The sequence below is a fragment of the Carassius auratus genome, chromosome 22 (assembly GCF_003368295.1).
Source record: "Carassius auratus strain Wakin chromosome 22, ASM336829v1, whole genome shotgun sequence".
NCBI lineage: Eukaryota > Metazoa > Chordata > Actinopteri > Cypriniformes > Cyprinidae > Carassius > Carassius auratus.
This window is the reverse complement of record NC_039264.1, coordinates 3,858,551-3,874,058: the sequence shown is the minus strand read 5'-3', so window position 1 is coordinate 3,874,058 and position 15,508 is coordinate 3,858,551. Positions and strand designations below refer to the sequence as shown.

Here is a 15,508-nt window from a genome sequence, read left to right as displayed (position 1 = left end):
GTCCAACTTTGCAAACTCTAGTTCTCTCCTTAAAGATGAGGAGATCAGATTAATGAGTTACTCCAAATTTCACAATCACACACACACACAAAATTCTGGACATGATTATAATATAAGTCAGACACTGAAGTGAGTTGCTGTTTTGTTACTCTTCTGAGGAAGATGTCATTCACCTCTTTGGCAGTGTACCACACAGAGAATTTAATGTTCATCCAATCTCATTTTGAGAATTACTCAAGTACTCAAAGAGAATATAGGAAAATGTAACTTAATTGATTTGTGTTTCCTGCAAGCTAAATTTCACATACATAAGAATCTGGCTTTCTTTATTCAAAGTTTAGACAAGTCTATATGGAAACTATCCAAAGCTCTGCTAATCCAAAAGCATTCAAAACTGCATCTTATATTCATCCTGTGTCTGCTTAAGGGTCAATTTATTATTGTTTTTGACCTTTCAACACCTCCCTTTCTGAGGAAAATAATATTACATTAAATTACTATTTTACTATGGTTAAACCATGGTAACTACAAATTGTTTTACAACAAATGCCTAGATAAATCAGAGTATTTGTAGTAAAACTGTGAATAAAAAAAAGAATTGGTTAGAAAATTGTTAAACATTCATTCATTCAATATTTCTCAAGTGATTTGTATTTCTTTTTTGGTTTCTTTTTATAACTGTCTTGGTTTGATGTTTTCTACTGTTTAATTAAAAAATAAATCAGGAAAAAAAATATATAGTAAGGATCTGAATAAATAATTTTTTGAGAATCATTTCAGATTAGTACTTCGGAACTCAAATCGCAAATCATTTAGTTCGCAAAATGATTCACAAACTCACCCTGAAGTTCTGATCTAAATCAAATGATTCACGCTCCGTATTCCTGATCTCAATCAGATGATGGCAGGCCAGGGGCGGATCTACTGGGTGGCAAATGCCACCCTAAAAGAAAGCCTTGCCACCCCTGCTGCCACCCCAGTTGGCAGCAACGAATTAAAGGTTATGGGCAATTTGAAAATTTACGAGCGCGAATCTTTCGTGATCCCGCTCCGAACTCCCGAACTGATTCAAATGATTTGCGATCCCCAAACTGACTCAAATGATTCGCGAACCCGCTTTGAACTCCCGAACTGACTCAAATGATTCGCGATCCCCAAACTGACTCAAATGATTCGCGAAAACCGCTTTGAACTCCCGAACAGACTCAAATGATTCGCGAACCCGCTCCGAACTCTCGAACTGATTCAAATGATTCGCGAACCCGCTCCGAACTCCCAAACTGACTCAAATGATTCGCGATCCTGCTCCGAACTCTCAAATGATTCGCGGTCCCCGTAACTGACTCAAATGATTCGCGATCCCTACGAACTCCCGAACTGATTCAAATGATTCGCGATCCCCAAACTGACTCAAATGATTCGCGAACCCGCTTTTAACTCCCGAACTGACTCAAATGATTCACGATCCCCATAACTGACTCAAATGATTCGCGATCCTGCTACGAACTCCCGAAGTGATTCAAATTATTCGCAGTCCCCAAACTGACTCAAATGATTCGCGAATCCACTTTGAACTCCCAAACTGACTCAAATGATTCGCGAAACCGCTCCGAACTCCCGAACTGATTCAAATGATTTGCGATCCCCAAACTCTAATAATTTACAAAGTATTAATATACCGTAATATTTTTGTTGTTGTTGTTGCTATAAAAACAGACCTAAGCCATCAATAGCCTTTAAAATGGCTTAAAATGCATTGTATAAAAAAATAATGAGGCGATTGGTTAATAATAACACTGTTAAAATACATAATGTAGGCAAATACAAAATAAACTATTTATGTACATGTTATTACAAATGCCTGCACAGGGAGACAAATGCCATGTGATTATTGCTGTTACACTTACAGGACAATCAAATCCTTGTTTAGGCTACTGACCAAACATTTAATTAAAAAATTCACTTAATCTTTCATTTTTGGACACCTTTTTGCTATAGATGACACAGGCTTTATAATTTCTTCAACAAAAAACATGTGAATAGCACAACCCTTACTAAAAAAAAACATGGTTTTATTATAGTAAAACTGCTTAGTTTCCTTTTGCATGATTTCTGAATGCTTGAGACTATAAAATAAATTAGAGTCATAATAAAGTTATAGCCACAGGTAAATGTCGAGAGCTACAATTGTGATTTGTAAATAAGTTATTTTTTCACCCCTATAGTAGGTGTTTTTTCCATCATCATATTTGAGGAAGGGGGGCACAACAATACAATCCTGCTTATGGGAACCCTTAAGGTGTTGTTATACACATCTCTGGGAATGTGTGCTCTACTACTACACACACACACACACACTGAAGCACGCATGGTGTTTTCAGCTCTTCAATATATTGACACATGATGTATGATACACATGTGCACATCAGCGCGCTATGAGAGGATTTCACCATTTCATTTGATAAAACTATCGTCATTCATTCGTATTGGATACACAGACTGACAGAAACGGCAATGTCTTTACGACAACCTGTCAAAATAAAATTTCGGTATAACTTGAAGAAATTAGTACTATTGCACAGTAGAGTATGCTATACGTCAAGTGTGCTCAATAGCTGATAATAATAGTTTATTATAAAACACAAAAACTCTGTCTACAACTCACAAAAATAAAAGTTTGGTCTAACTCGAAATTATGTAAGAAATTGCTTAGAAAAATATACTTAAAAAAAGATATACTAAAACATTATTTTAAAGGAATATCACACAAGTTTTCATAGAAGTTTTAATTTAAGCTTGCCAAAACAATAACACCATATTTTTCAAAAACAATTTCTAAAAGTACATTTGTATTTGTGCCTATGTTTATTTATTTATTATTATTGTCAGCTAATAAAACCTGTGCTTCAGGGACCATATTCATATAACATCTAAGGCTAAATGTAGCTCTTGACTTCTTATAATAAATTGACATATTGATAACACTGAATCTTTTATAATGCTCTTAATTACATGTCGATGCATACTGTATGCATTAGTGAGTGTGGTGGTGCTGACAATAATAAATAAATAAATATTTAGGCACAAATACAAATGTACTTTTAGAAATTGTTTTTGAAAAATATGGTGTTATTGTTTTGTCAAGCTTAAATTAAAACTTCTATGAAAACTTGTGTGATTCCTTTAAAATAATGTTTTAGTATATCTTTTAAGCATATTTTACTAAGCAAATAGCATAATCTACATATGATTTACAGATTATTTTAATAAATATCAAACATTTAATTCAATTGTGCATTATAGCTGACACCTACATGAACAATTACAGTTGTTTTTATGACTATAGGTCATTCTCCTCAAATGCTACTGACGTTAGAAAAGTGTATACCAATATCGCATGTAACTTTAGAGACGGTCCCTAAATTTGATACTCGTCCAGTCAAGCCAACTTTATGTCTGGGTTTTTTTTTTTTTTTTTTTTACTCTTAGTTTTCTTTTCTCTTTGCTGGATTGGATTCATCTGTCAATTATGAACATTCTGCCGCAAACATGAGGTGCGAGCGGTCGCGAGCGCGGATGGGAGAATGGAGGAAGTTTTTTTGTTTTTGTTTTTTGGAGCGACTGGGATGGTGGTGCCCCCTTCATGGAGTTGGTGCCCTAGGCAGATTGAGTCAGTTCGGGAGTTCGGAGCGGGATCGCGAATAATTTGAGTCAGTTTGGGGATCGCAAATCATCTGAATCAGTTCGGGAATTCGGAGCGGCTTCGCGGATCATTTGAATCAATTCGTGAGTTCGAAGCGGATTCGCGAATCATTTGAGTCAGTTACGGGGATCGCGAATCATTTCAGTCACTTCGGGAGTTCGGAGCGGGTTCGCGAATCATTTGAGTGAGTTTGGGGATCGCAAATCATTTGAATCAGTTCGGGAGTTCGGAGCGGCTTCGCGGATCATTTGAGTCAGTTTGGGGATCACAAATCATTTGAGTCATTTCGGGAGTTCGGAGCGGGTTCGCAAATCATTTGAATCAGATCGGGAGTTCGGAGCAGGATCATGCATCACGAAAGATTCGCGCTCGTAAATTTTCAAATTGGCCATAACCTTTAACCAACTGGGGTGGCAGCAGGGGTGGCAAGGCTTTCTCTTAGGGTAGATCCGCCCCTGCTGCTAACTATTTATGTGACAAGCTGCTGATCAGAATACACGTTAGATGAAAACATTGTGCATTACGATCGAGTTTGTCGCTTAATTCACTATATATGAAATAGTTTGAACTGCAGTTTGTGAAGGTTAAAGGGAAATCAGTTGAAAGCAACAAACATTGAAGGGAATGTTCAATTCATCAGTGGAATAAACATTTGAGAAATTGTATCTGACTGTATTAGTCTAGAGTTATAGTCAATGTGAAAAGAGCAGATGGGAAAAGCAGATGAACACAAAACAGCAGAACAAAATAAAGTTAAAGAGTTATCATTCAAATCAATATTGATGTATAGATAGCAGCACTGCAGCTAATATTAAACAATAGATAACTGCAATGAAGCTACAGGTGATGGATAGGAATTTTTGTGTTGCATATATAGATTATTCTGGAAAACATCTGAAAGCCCCTCAGCAATCCCAAAATTGGATTAGATGACTCTAGAAACAGCCACATCCTAGAAAACGACCAGAAGCAGGAAATTAGGCTTGAGTGTCTGGAAAACAAGCCTAATGGGGTGGCAAACCTCGTGGGAAATGGGTGTAGATGTGAGCACGCTCATTTCAGCCCGATATATATCTTCCCATACCCCCAGGGCAGTTACTTACGCCCTCTCAGGCATTTGTTTGCTCCGTAGAAGTGACAGCTAATCTATGGGCGTAAATCAGACGACTGGAGGTTGTGAAAACAGCTACAGAAGAGTCTTTCTCGGCCATCGCCCGCCTTATAATAAATAATTGACCTCATTTTTTTTATGACAAATCTCCAGTTTCTATTAAATCAAGCAAGATACATTGAAGCACTTGATGAACAAGTGTTTATCGACATGCAGAGGAACACTATGAAGATGAAGAGAGGATGTTTTGAGTATAAGAAGTGCTGTTTGGTCGTGCATGTTGAAATATTTCAATGCACCCAAAACTCAAATCAAATACTAGAATGCCTTCAAATTTTTGTGTGTTTATTTAATGTTAGACGTATTTAATGGACTTTTTTGTTTAGAAGTTTGTTGGCGCAATATGAAAATTCACAGGGTTTTTTTTTGGGGGGGGGGGGGGGGTTGACTACCATTTGTATAACCACAGTATAACTACAAATGCCAAAGTTAAACTATGGTTAGTTTTGCATAACCATGGTTAATTTGGGTTACAGTGGTTTTACTCAGGTTTACTATACAGTTTGGGTTTATTTGGAGTAAAACCATGGTTAATTTCTGTAAGGCCTTTTCTGTTAACAGCTCTCCCACAGCGCATTTGTGATTCACAATTAAACCACGTCCCCAAAAAGTGATTCTTATGAGCCGACCCTTGCACAGCTACTGTGGTTATACACATGTGTGAATAGAGTAGGCTTCAGAAAATGCTTCTTCTAAACTAATACAGTACAAGTTACAACACGATGAAGCTGTTACCTAACAAGGTATTTAAAAGATACTTACATTTTTTTTAATATTGAGTTAAATTCTTATTAAAACACAAGCCAACATATTCTTACCTGTGAAAGGTTATCTAGTTTCTTTAGGTGGTTTTTACAACCAAATACTGCGCAATGCTGTTGCATTTTGAAACTAATTTATTGTTGTGACGATATAAACTGCTCCAAGATGGCGGACATGTTAACGTATCCAGTATTTAATCATACAGGCAATATACAACATATTTTCAAACAAAATTTGTTTAAACATTGTTGGTCACAATATAAATACTATACATACTACATACCGCAAGAACAGTAGGCCTATGTAGTATTAGTCACAGTATACATAACGGTATACTAAACCAGTATTAAAACTCAGAATTGTCTTATATTTTATAATATCATCTCATGTTCTGAGGTGGGTTTTCTGTATTTTCTGCAAGCCTCCTCACTGTGATGGGTCATAACCACACGCAACCAGACCATCCATCTGCAGATGTAGGGAAACTTCAGAACGCGAAAGCGCACACCTCAGCGGTCTCCTCAAGCCGAAGAGATCCATCACCAAACATATGCGCTTGTCATGCGGACTTATGAATGGATGAACAAATAGGAAGGCCTGTTTATGAGGCATCCTCCACATTTCCAGAGCCCAGGCAATAAATCTGTCCGTGTCAAAACGGCGCGCCCACGTTCATGGACGAGAGCTGCACGTTGGCGAGCATCTGCCCACAGAAACCTGAAGAGAACAAATGTCTGAAACACATTGCATAACAGCATTTTCTCACTCACTGTGTAGGTAAATGGCCAAATCCTGCCTGCAGTTCTGCAAAACTGGCTGCTGAACTGAATCAGCAGTTTTTATGTTTAGGCTATACAGGAGGTAAGCCAGCTGCTAACATAAACGTACATTAGCAGAAACATTACGTTTCCTGTCACAAGTCTTAAAAACTAAAATTATAACCTTCTAAATTACAAGCTAATTGATTTGAAGTGGTTTTAACAGTCAAGCTACCATTTAATAACAGTGCAAACAACTAGCTAACTGCAATAATGCAACAAATAAAACTATTCAATTATAGTTAGCAAGTTTGAATTAGTTGCTATGTTAGCTAGTTTTTCTAGTAGCTTGTAGTCTGGTCAACTGCTTTAAACAAAAGGGTAGCTTAAATAGCAACAATTTAAAACTTAATGTAGTAGCTATAACGTCCTTGCAGTTAGCTAGTTCTTCTAATAGCTTGTAGCGTAGCTAGCTACTTTAAACTGAGTGGCACAACTAAATTGAGTGGCTATCTTCACTGCACTTAGCTAGTTTTTGCTAGTGGTTTGTGGCATAACGAAGTGCTTTTTGTAAGCGTAGCTTAACTTAAAATGACTTTGAATTGACTCTGTCTTTTCAAATAGTTGATCTTTTAAAAAGCAGTTAGCTACACTACAAGCAAAAAGTTAGCTTAACGTTAAACTACTTTAAATTGAGTAGCTACTTCATGGCAGTAGCTTGTATATTTAACTACTCTTTTTAAAGGTTAGCTTAACCAGCTAATATTTAAATGTATTTAAGTAGAGTAGCTTGTATTTCATATTAAATCAGACCACTATAGCCTTATGTGCCAAATTCAAATAAATTACACAAAATACTACTAAGAAAACTACGAAGAACTTCAAAAGAGTTAAAAGGTTAGCCAATGAGCTAACTTGCTCAGAATAGAATTCAAGCTTACATACTGTATATTGTAAAATTAATATTTTAAAACTATATGGATTAGCATTTCAAATACTGGGTATTTTAGGTCATCTTACCTTTTGGGAACATTGTGAATTGAGTGAAACTCATTAAATCATCATTTATGGTGAAGGGTGGGATATTTTTAATATAGATTACACGTTCTACATCAAACAGCAATTCGTTTTTATACAGCAGGAAAATTGAATTATATTCTATCATCTTATTGTCATTTTGAAGATGACTCGCAATTTTAGCCCCACATTAATGAGGCGTAAATGTATAAAATAAAACAACTGATGGCTTAATAAACAATCTGTTGAAACACTCCGAAAGAAGAAAACATTAAGGCCGATCTTAAAGATACAATCTGAAATTGATAAAACTACATAACCTGGACCAAATCTTTAATAAATAGACACATCAACCATTGTGGCAACAATTCCAAACTGTTTCTCAGTTTAAGACACCTGGGGAGGTTTAGTTATATTCAGATTCAATCCAATAGAAAATTATGTACTTTTATTATAATTATAATTATTATTATTCCACATTGTTATTGACAGGTTGGAAGAATGGCACTTGATAACCAATCGATTTTACACATTCCTTTCCAACAGACAATACGCACAAACATAAACTAAGAGTCTCTTAGTCTTTCAGACGGATGGGGATTTGGTCCAATGGCGTTGAGTCCAACCGTCGGCCATTTTGGCTCACCGTGAACAACCCTGGGGTTCGTGGTAGAGCTCTGGAAGAAACCGCTAGGGGAGGAGTTATGTAAAACAAGCCGATGTTTGTGGCTCCGCCCCTAGCTGAGCCACACCCCCGATCCCTCCCCTCGTGTCCCCATTGAGGAAGCCATTGTTTACAGGATCTGTTCAGTGCTGGAAGCGGAGATGTCTAAGAGTCTCCAGGCGGCGTAAGGGTTCAACTCGTCCTGATCTCGACACAATGCCCAAACGTACATCATCCTGATAACCTTTTCCTGTGGAATGCACAAATGCAAATATGTGAGAATTTCATGAAAACATAGATTTTTACACAATTATTCGTATTATATTTTAATAAAAAGAAAAATCGCATTAAAATTAAAAAAATATATAAAAATCATAATTTAGATTACTCTCAATATAGATATTTAATCACTGTAGTACAATCACTTATTGTTACATTTAATTATTTGATTAACATTAATACAATTTTTTTTTTCAAATTAGTCGGTAAATATTAATAATATAATAAATGTAATATAATTTTCAAAAATACAATTCATATTAAAGAAATAATTCATATAGTCATTGTGGACGTTTTTTAATCATATTTATACATAATAAAAATAATATAAATAAGTTATATAATTCTTAATGGTTCTATAGTTTTTTTTAGGTAAAATATTTTTTTCTTTAAATTTTTGTGGGGGTGAATTATGAGATGTTAATAATATTATTATTTCCATTAATAATAATAATAATAATAATAATAATAATAATAATAATATTACCATGTAAAGTAAATACAATTATTTATTTCTTTTTATTTAAAATATTTCAATATTTTTCTATGTATTCAAGTTATTTTTTTAAATATTTTTTAAATATTTAAATTTAAAAACAATATCAATTAAGATTAAATTCACATTTAATATATAGACATGTTTAATTGAATATTTAATAGATAGATTCAGCCAACAGCTAATGAGAATCAGACATTTTGCAGGAGAATCTTTATATAGAAACTAGAAATGAACTTTTAAATGTTGAGATTTATTCAAACACATGACAGCTACTTCAGCCGTGTGAAATAAAACAACGTTTCTAATATCCACGACCGTCTGAACTCAGCGACTCGAGGGCACTGGGCGGCGGAAATTAACTACAAACTCCTCACGCAGAAACATCCCTGGTGTGTCGTTACAGTTGGCCTTTGAGCAGATTTATATTTGGTGATTTCCGCAAAATGCCCAGCCACGGCGGCTCCAGAGGTGAATCACGCCACTGATTCACTAGCGCTAACGGCTAACGTCATCGCTAATGCCAGCGCTCACTCACCGGGTCGCCCTCCACCACTTCACCCTTCATGTTACGGATGACCATCACCAGCTGAGCCTGGAAGGTGATGATGAGGACGGGACCTTGCTCCATCATTTTCCCCATCGCCAACTACAGCGAAAAACACAACCGAAACGAGTTACTCTGATATCCCATTATTCTGCATTATACGTGCAGCAGGACGCTCTGATGGAGTTACTGGGCCATTAGCGCGCAGCAAATGGACGTTACACATCTTTCCGATGGTTCTTACGTCAATGTTATCGATGTCCAGGATCTTGGAGTGGAACTGGAGACCCATGGCTTTGGCCTGCTGGATGGGGTGAGCCAGCTGACTGTACGTCTGCAAGCAGAACCAGTGAAAACCAGCGTTAGACCGTCAACTTTACACCAGAATCTGTGACAGCAGAGGTGGATTGTGGGACACTCACCGCCTCGTAGCACCAGTCCTTCAGGACGTCCAGCTCTCCCTGGATCATGGCCTGCAAACAGAGCGCATGTTCAGCTTTTGGGGGTTCAAGAGCAAGGCATGCTGGGAGTTGGGCGTCTCACCTCCAGGATGTTGGGAATGATGTCCCGCTCGCACTGCTTCAGGAACGAGTCCTTGTCGAAGTTCGGATCCACCTTCAGGATCTCGGTCAGAACCTCAGACATCTCAGTTTTAGAGAACAAGCCGCCTGAGAAGAACAGAAAACACTTGATCTATATATTTACTATCCATCCATCCATCCATTTATTATCTATCTATCTATCATACATCTATCTATCATCTATCCATCCATCCATCCATCATTCATCTATTTACTATGTATCTATCCATCCATTTATCTATCTATCCATCATCCATCTATCTATTTTCTATTTATCTATCCATTTACAATCCATCCATCTATCATCCATCCATCTATCTATCTATCTATCCATCCATCGATCCATTTACTATCTATCTATCCATTTACTATCCATCCATCTACTATCCATCCATCCATCCATCTATCTACTATCTATTTATCTACCCATTTACTATCCATCCATCCATCCATCCATCTATATATCTATCTATCCATTTACTATCCATCCATATATTATCTATCAATCTATCTATTTGTCTATCCATCTATCTATCTAGCCATCTATCCATCCATCCATTTACTATCCATCCATCCATTTACTATCCATCCATCCATACATTTACTATCCATCCATCCATGTATTATCTATCAATCTATCTATTTGTCTATCTATCCATCTATCCATCCATCTACCCATCCATCCATCCACTATCTATCCATTTACTATCCATCCATCCATCTATCTATCTGTCTGTCTATCCATCTATCTACTATCCATCCATCCATCTATCTATCTACTATCTATTTATCTACCCATTTACTATCCATCCATCCATCTATCCATCTATCTATCTATCTATCTATCTATCTATTTGTCTTTCCATCTATCTAGCCATCCATCCATTTACTATCTATCCAACTATCCATCCATCCATCCATTTACTATCCATCCATCCATCTATACATCCATCCATTTATCTATTTATCCATCATCCATCTATATATTATCTATCTATCTATCTATCCATTTACTATACATCCGTCCATCTATCCATCTACTATCTATCTATCTATCTATCTATCTATCTATCTATCTATCTATCTATATATCTATCCATCCATCCATTTACTATCTATCTATCTATCTATCTATCCATTCATCCATCCATTTACTATCTATCTATCTATCCATTCATCCATCTATCTATCCATTCATCCATCTATCCATCCATTCATCCATCTATCTATCCATTTACTATCTATCTATCTATCCATCAATCTATTATCTATTTATCTATCCATCTACTATCCATCTATCCATCCATCCATCCGTCCATCTATCATCCATCCGTCCATCCATCCATCCGTCCGTCCATCCATCCATCCGTCCATCCATCCATCCATCCATCCATCCATCCATCCATCCACCCATCCGTCCGTCCGTCCATCCATCCATCCATCCATCCATCCATCCATCCGTCCATCTATCATCCATCCGTCCATCCATCCATCCGTCCGTCCGTCCATCCATCCGTCCGTCCATCCATCCATCCATCCATCCATCCATCCATCCATCCATCCGTCCATCTATCATCCATCCGTCCGTCCATCCATCCATCCGTCCATCCATCCATCCATCCATCCATCCATCCATCCATCCACCCATCCGTCCATCCATCCATCCGTCCATCCGTCCATCCATCCATCCGTCCATCCTTCCATCCATCCATCCGTCCATCCATCCATCCGTCCATCCATCCATCCGTCCGTCCATCCATCCATCCATCCATCCATCCGTCCATCCGTCCGTCCATCCTTCCATCCTTCCATCCTTCCATCCTTCCATCCTTCCATTCATCCACCCATCCATCCATCCATCAGTAGGGTTAAGCAGAGATGCCGTGGTGTTGTTACCGATGATGTCAGTCATCTTGTCAGTGACGGCGCGGGACGCTCTGATGAAGGCGTTGTCGCTCTCGTCGTACTTCATCTTCATCTCGAAGAACCCTGGGAGGAGGACAGCACATGAACATGAGTCGGGATGATTACATGACACATACTTTCACTATTTCTCTCAGTACAACAGTCTGACACTAAATCATGCTTCGGTCAACACTCAGCCCTTCCCGTGAGAAAGCCTTCGATCATGAAGGGAAAACAGTCTCGGCTGCTTGTTACTGCGTCTCATTATCACTGCGCTCAACGAGCCTCTGACTGATGCAGTGAACTCAACACAACTAACACCCAGAGCCGCTCCTGAAACATCCAGCAGATCCCTGCAGCACGGCGCCATCTGTTGATCACACATCAGCATTTCAGTCCCACTCACTGTTAAAAACAGCATTGTTGTCCTTGAAGTCCTTCCACTGCTGATACCACTTAGAGTCCTTGTGCAGCACCACACCCATCGCCTCCCTTTGAGAGAGAAAAACACCTTAAAACAATCCTGGAATATGCAACAATACACTTTCTTCCTAACATAAATATATGGTGATGATATCAGCCCCTGAGATGCGACCTACTCGTTGGCCTCAAAGACTTTGTCTTCTGCGACTCCTGCCTTGGAGGAGAAATCGCTCCTCTTCCTCAGTCTGGTGGGCGGCCGGTACGGGCCCATCTGTCCGAAATCACCGATCTCTTTCTTGACACTCTCCACACCCTGAAGACAACAAGAGTTGAAACGATTAAGCCATTCAGGTCATTCTTACGCCACTTACATGCAAGAAAAAGCCACGTAATTCATAGCCTATAACGTAATGAGCATTTCTGTGACGTGAAAACTCAACAACATGATACAGACCTGTGAAATCGCCCGAAACGCTCCGGTCTTTCCCAGTTTTTCTCCCCCTTTAGACACCGTCTCCGCCGACTGTTCCATGCCTTCTTTGATTTTCTTTCCGATGTCCGAGCGGCCGACCTCTTCCAGACCCTGAGGAGAAACGCATGGCATTAGCATGAATCAGCTCCTAAAATATTATACAAATGTATTACAAATATAAAGCTTTGCAGAACGTTTAAATAACACAACATGCATTGAATAAAACGGATCTGAGCAGTCGTGCAAATCACTTCAGTTAAATCCAAATGAATAGGGTAAAAAATCAACCAAAAAATATCACCATTACTTCCTAGTTGAATGATTAGATTAAGAATTGCAACTTTTATTTTGGTATTACAAGTTTTCTAAAATATTTAGTTTAGATATACAAATGAGAGATTATCTAAGTAATCTGACACTAATTTGCAAACATTTTTTAGAGCAGAAATATGCAAAGCTAGGCTCGAAATTATTGCGTCACTTTGTTGACATATTAGAGTCAAAGGTTTTTACAGAAGGAATTTCGGATATATATTTTTTTCACTCCAAAAATCAGAAAAACACTGTCAACAGACGAAAAAAAAATCATGTTTTTTTTGGAACACAATTTTGTAAATAAAAACAGGTGATTGATATTTATTTATAAAACTAAAACAGCAAAAATGTTCAGGATACAAATGGGAATAAAACTGTAAAACTTGGTGCATGTAAGTGCTGCTGAAGTTGAGAAAAAACTCATTTAGTACAAGTCACCTTTCAAGATAATATATTGTAATTGAAATCTAAAGAGACGAATAGTGCAGCAATAAACCATGCAAATGATATATGAACAAACCCCACAGTAAAAACCTTCAGGATATAGATGGGTATAAAACTGTAAAATTTGGTGCTTGTACGTGCTGCCGAAGTTGAGAAAAAACTTGTTTTGAAGAAGTCTCCTTTCAAGACTTCTATTGTAATTGAGGAATAAAGTGCAATAATAAATCCACGCAAACAATAAATAATGAAACCCTCATTAAAGATCTTCAGGATATAGATAGGAATAAAACTGTCAAATGTGGTGCTTGTAAGTGCCACCGAAATGTCGAAAAAATTCAATTTGCCACTGAATTAAAAAAACAAAAAAAACAACGGTTTTGCTTTAAATATTAAATGTGTTTTCCACATAAAGTCAAAACTAAATCCAACAGATTATTGTGCAACGTAATCCTTCGCAGAACATGACAATAATGTGGTGCAAATATTCTGGAAAAACATAACATTCAGCACTTATGCAAATCGCTGCACATTTAATGAATACATAAATATAAATGTGCTCTGAAATGAGAAAAATTGCATTTCAAGATTTGCTGGAACGGCCAAAAAAAACCCCAGCTTTAATTACACTCACCTCCTTCACCGTCTCTGATATCGTCCCGAGTGTTTTCTTCAACACGTCAGAAGTTTTAACTGTTTCGGACTCGATGGTTTTCTGGAAGACACCCACAAAAAACACCATTTTAAATTAGAGAGACGCCATGTCTGGCTAGTTTAGAATCACGAAATCGTACATATTTCCTCCGGGCTTGCTTGAGGGCTTCCGACTCCTCTAGTTTTTTGGCCTCCTCGCGAAACTTCTTGATGTTCTCCTTCATCTCCTTGTTCTTGCTCAGTTCCTGCTTGAGATTGTCCATAAACTCTCCGAGAAAGCCTCTGCGACCGCCACCGGAGGACATAAACCTCGCCTGCGGATGACTTACGTGTGAAAATAATGCTTTAAATCCACTATTTCCCCCCCAAAACAAATAATGTGTGACCCTCACCTGCGCCGTGGCAGCCGCCGGGCCACATATCCTGTACACATGAGCTCTGTTGTATAAAGACGCATACTGACGAGCAACTAAAAGTGCAGAACTTCTCCTGACACACAGCTGAGGAGAAAAACATGCATCATAATGCAGTTTTTACAGAATTATGAATGAAAAAACACCATCTAGTGACAGTTTTGCCATAGATAAACATGCTCAGGAATTTATGTCACTGTCAAACAAGACTTTATACATAAATTACTTATATATCATAAAACTTTGATGCTTTTCCAAAATATACCATGGTATTCCCATGGTGCACGTCCATAAAGCATGGTAAAAGCATGGTACTTCATGGTTAAGAGGTCTAAACACAATCAATCCCTGTATTTTTTGTGATTTGTACATACGTAATCTGATTTAAGAGCTTCGTTTGTTATGTTATTACAATATGTAATGTTACATCAAGGCCAGAATCATGTTTCATAAGCATGACTGATCCATCTATTCACATTGCAGCGTTATAAACGCGCGGTTCTGTTGAACCAATCGCACGCTCGTGCTGCTTTAATCGCGGGCGTCGCGTTTATCATACCAATGTCGATCGCGTTGTTAAAGAGCCCTTAATAATCGGTTTACATGAGAAACTCACCTGGTAACACTGACACAAGGAGGCCGCCATCTTGGAACCGCTGCGAGTGACCCGTTTGGCTGGTGACCTTGTGACGCAATTCCGGGGGAGGAGCGACGTCTCTGGGCAGCCAATGAATAGACTCGTGTTCTCTGACGTGTCGCTTGGTATGTCTTTTATATATTGTATGGAATCTATCTATCTATCTATCTATCCACACACACACACACACACACACACACACACACATATAAACATTTAAAATACAACATATTCCTTGCTGACATATGGCAAAGATTTTATTTTGTACAA

General features: G+C 37.9%; 1 protein-coding gene across 2 annotated transcripts; it reads right to left on the bottom strand.

Moving 5' to 3' along the window:
* Window positions 1-7,458: 7,458 nt before the first annotated feature.
* On the bottom strand, window positions 7,459-15,307 carry LOC113039416 (mitochondrial import inner membrane translocase subunit TIM44-like). Of its 2 annotated transcripts, XM_026197320.1 has the most exons (13): window positions 15,218-15,307; window positions 14,581-14,688; window positions 14,329-14,502; window positions 14,169-14,249; window positions 12,761-12,889; window positions 12,483-12,619; window positions 12,290-12,375; window positions 11,875-11,967; window positions 9,941-10,065; window positions 9,820-9,870; window positions 9,642-9,731; window positions 9,389-9,499; window positions 7,459-8,325 (listed from the first exon to the last, which is right to left on the bottom strand). In XM_026197320.1, the coding sequence occupies exons 1-13, from the start codon at window positions 15,245-15,247 to the stop codon at window positions 8,206-8,208; spliced, it is 1,335 nt and encodes a 444-aa protein (XP_026053105.1). In that variant the 5' UTR covers window positions 15,248-15,307; the 3' UTR covers window positions 7,459-8,205. The 2 variants fall into 2 exon arrangements, with proteins under 2 accessions (XP_026053105.1, XP_026053104.1); XM_026197319.1 differs by having other exon boundaries at window positions 14,329-14,688.
* Window positions 15,308-15,508: the final 201 nt, after the last annotated feature.

What these genes read in the sequence shown, in the direction of transcription:
- LOC113039416 (XM_026197319.1), bottom strand. Translation starts at nt 15,247, where the DNA reads ATGGCGGCCTCCTTGTGTCAGTGTTACCAG. An exon ending in CGTTTCGGGCGATTTCACAG is followed by an intron (nt 12,620 to 12,760) that starts GTCTGTATCATG and finishes TGTTGTCTTCAG; the next exon opens with GGTGTGGAGAGTGTCAAGAA. An exon ending in CAAGATGACTGACATCATCG is followed by an intron (nt 10,066 to 11,874) that starts GTAACAACACCA and finishes TGTTCTTCTCAG; the next exon opens with GCGGCTTGTTCTCTAAAACT.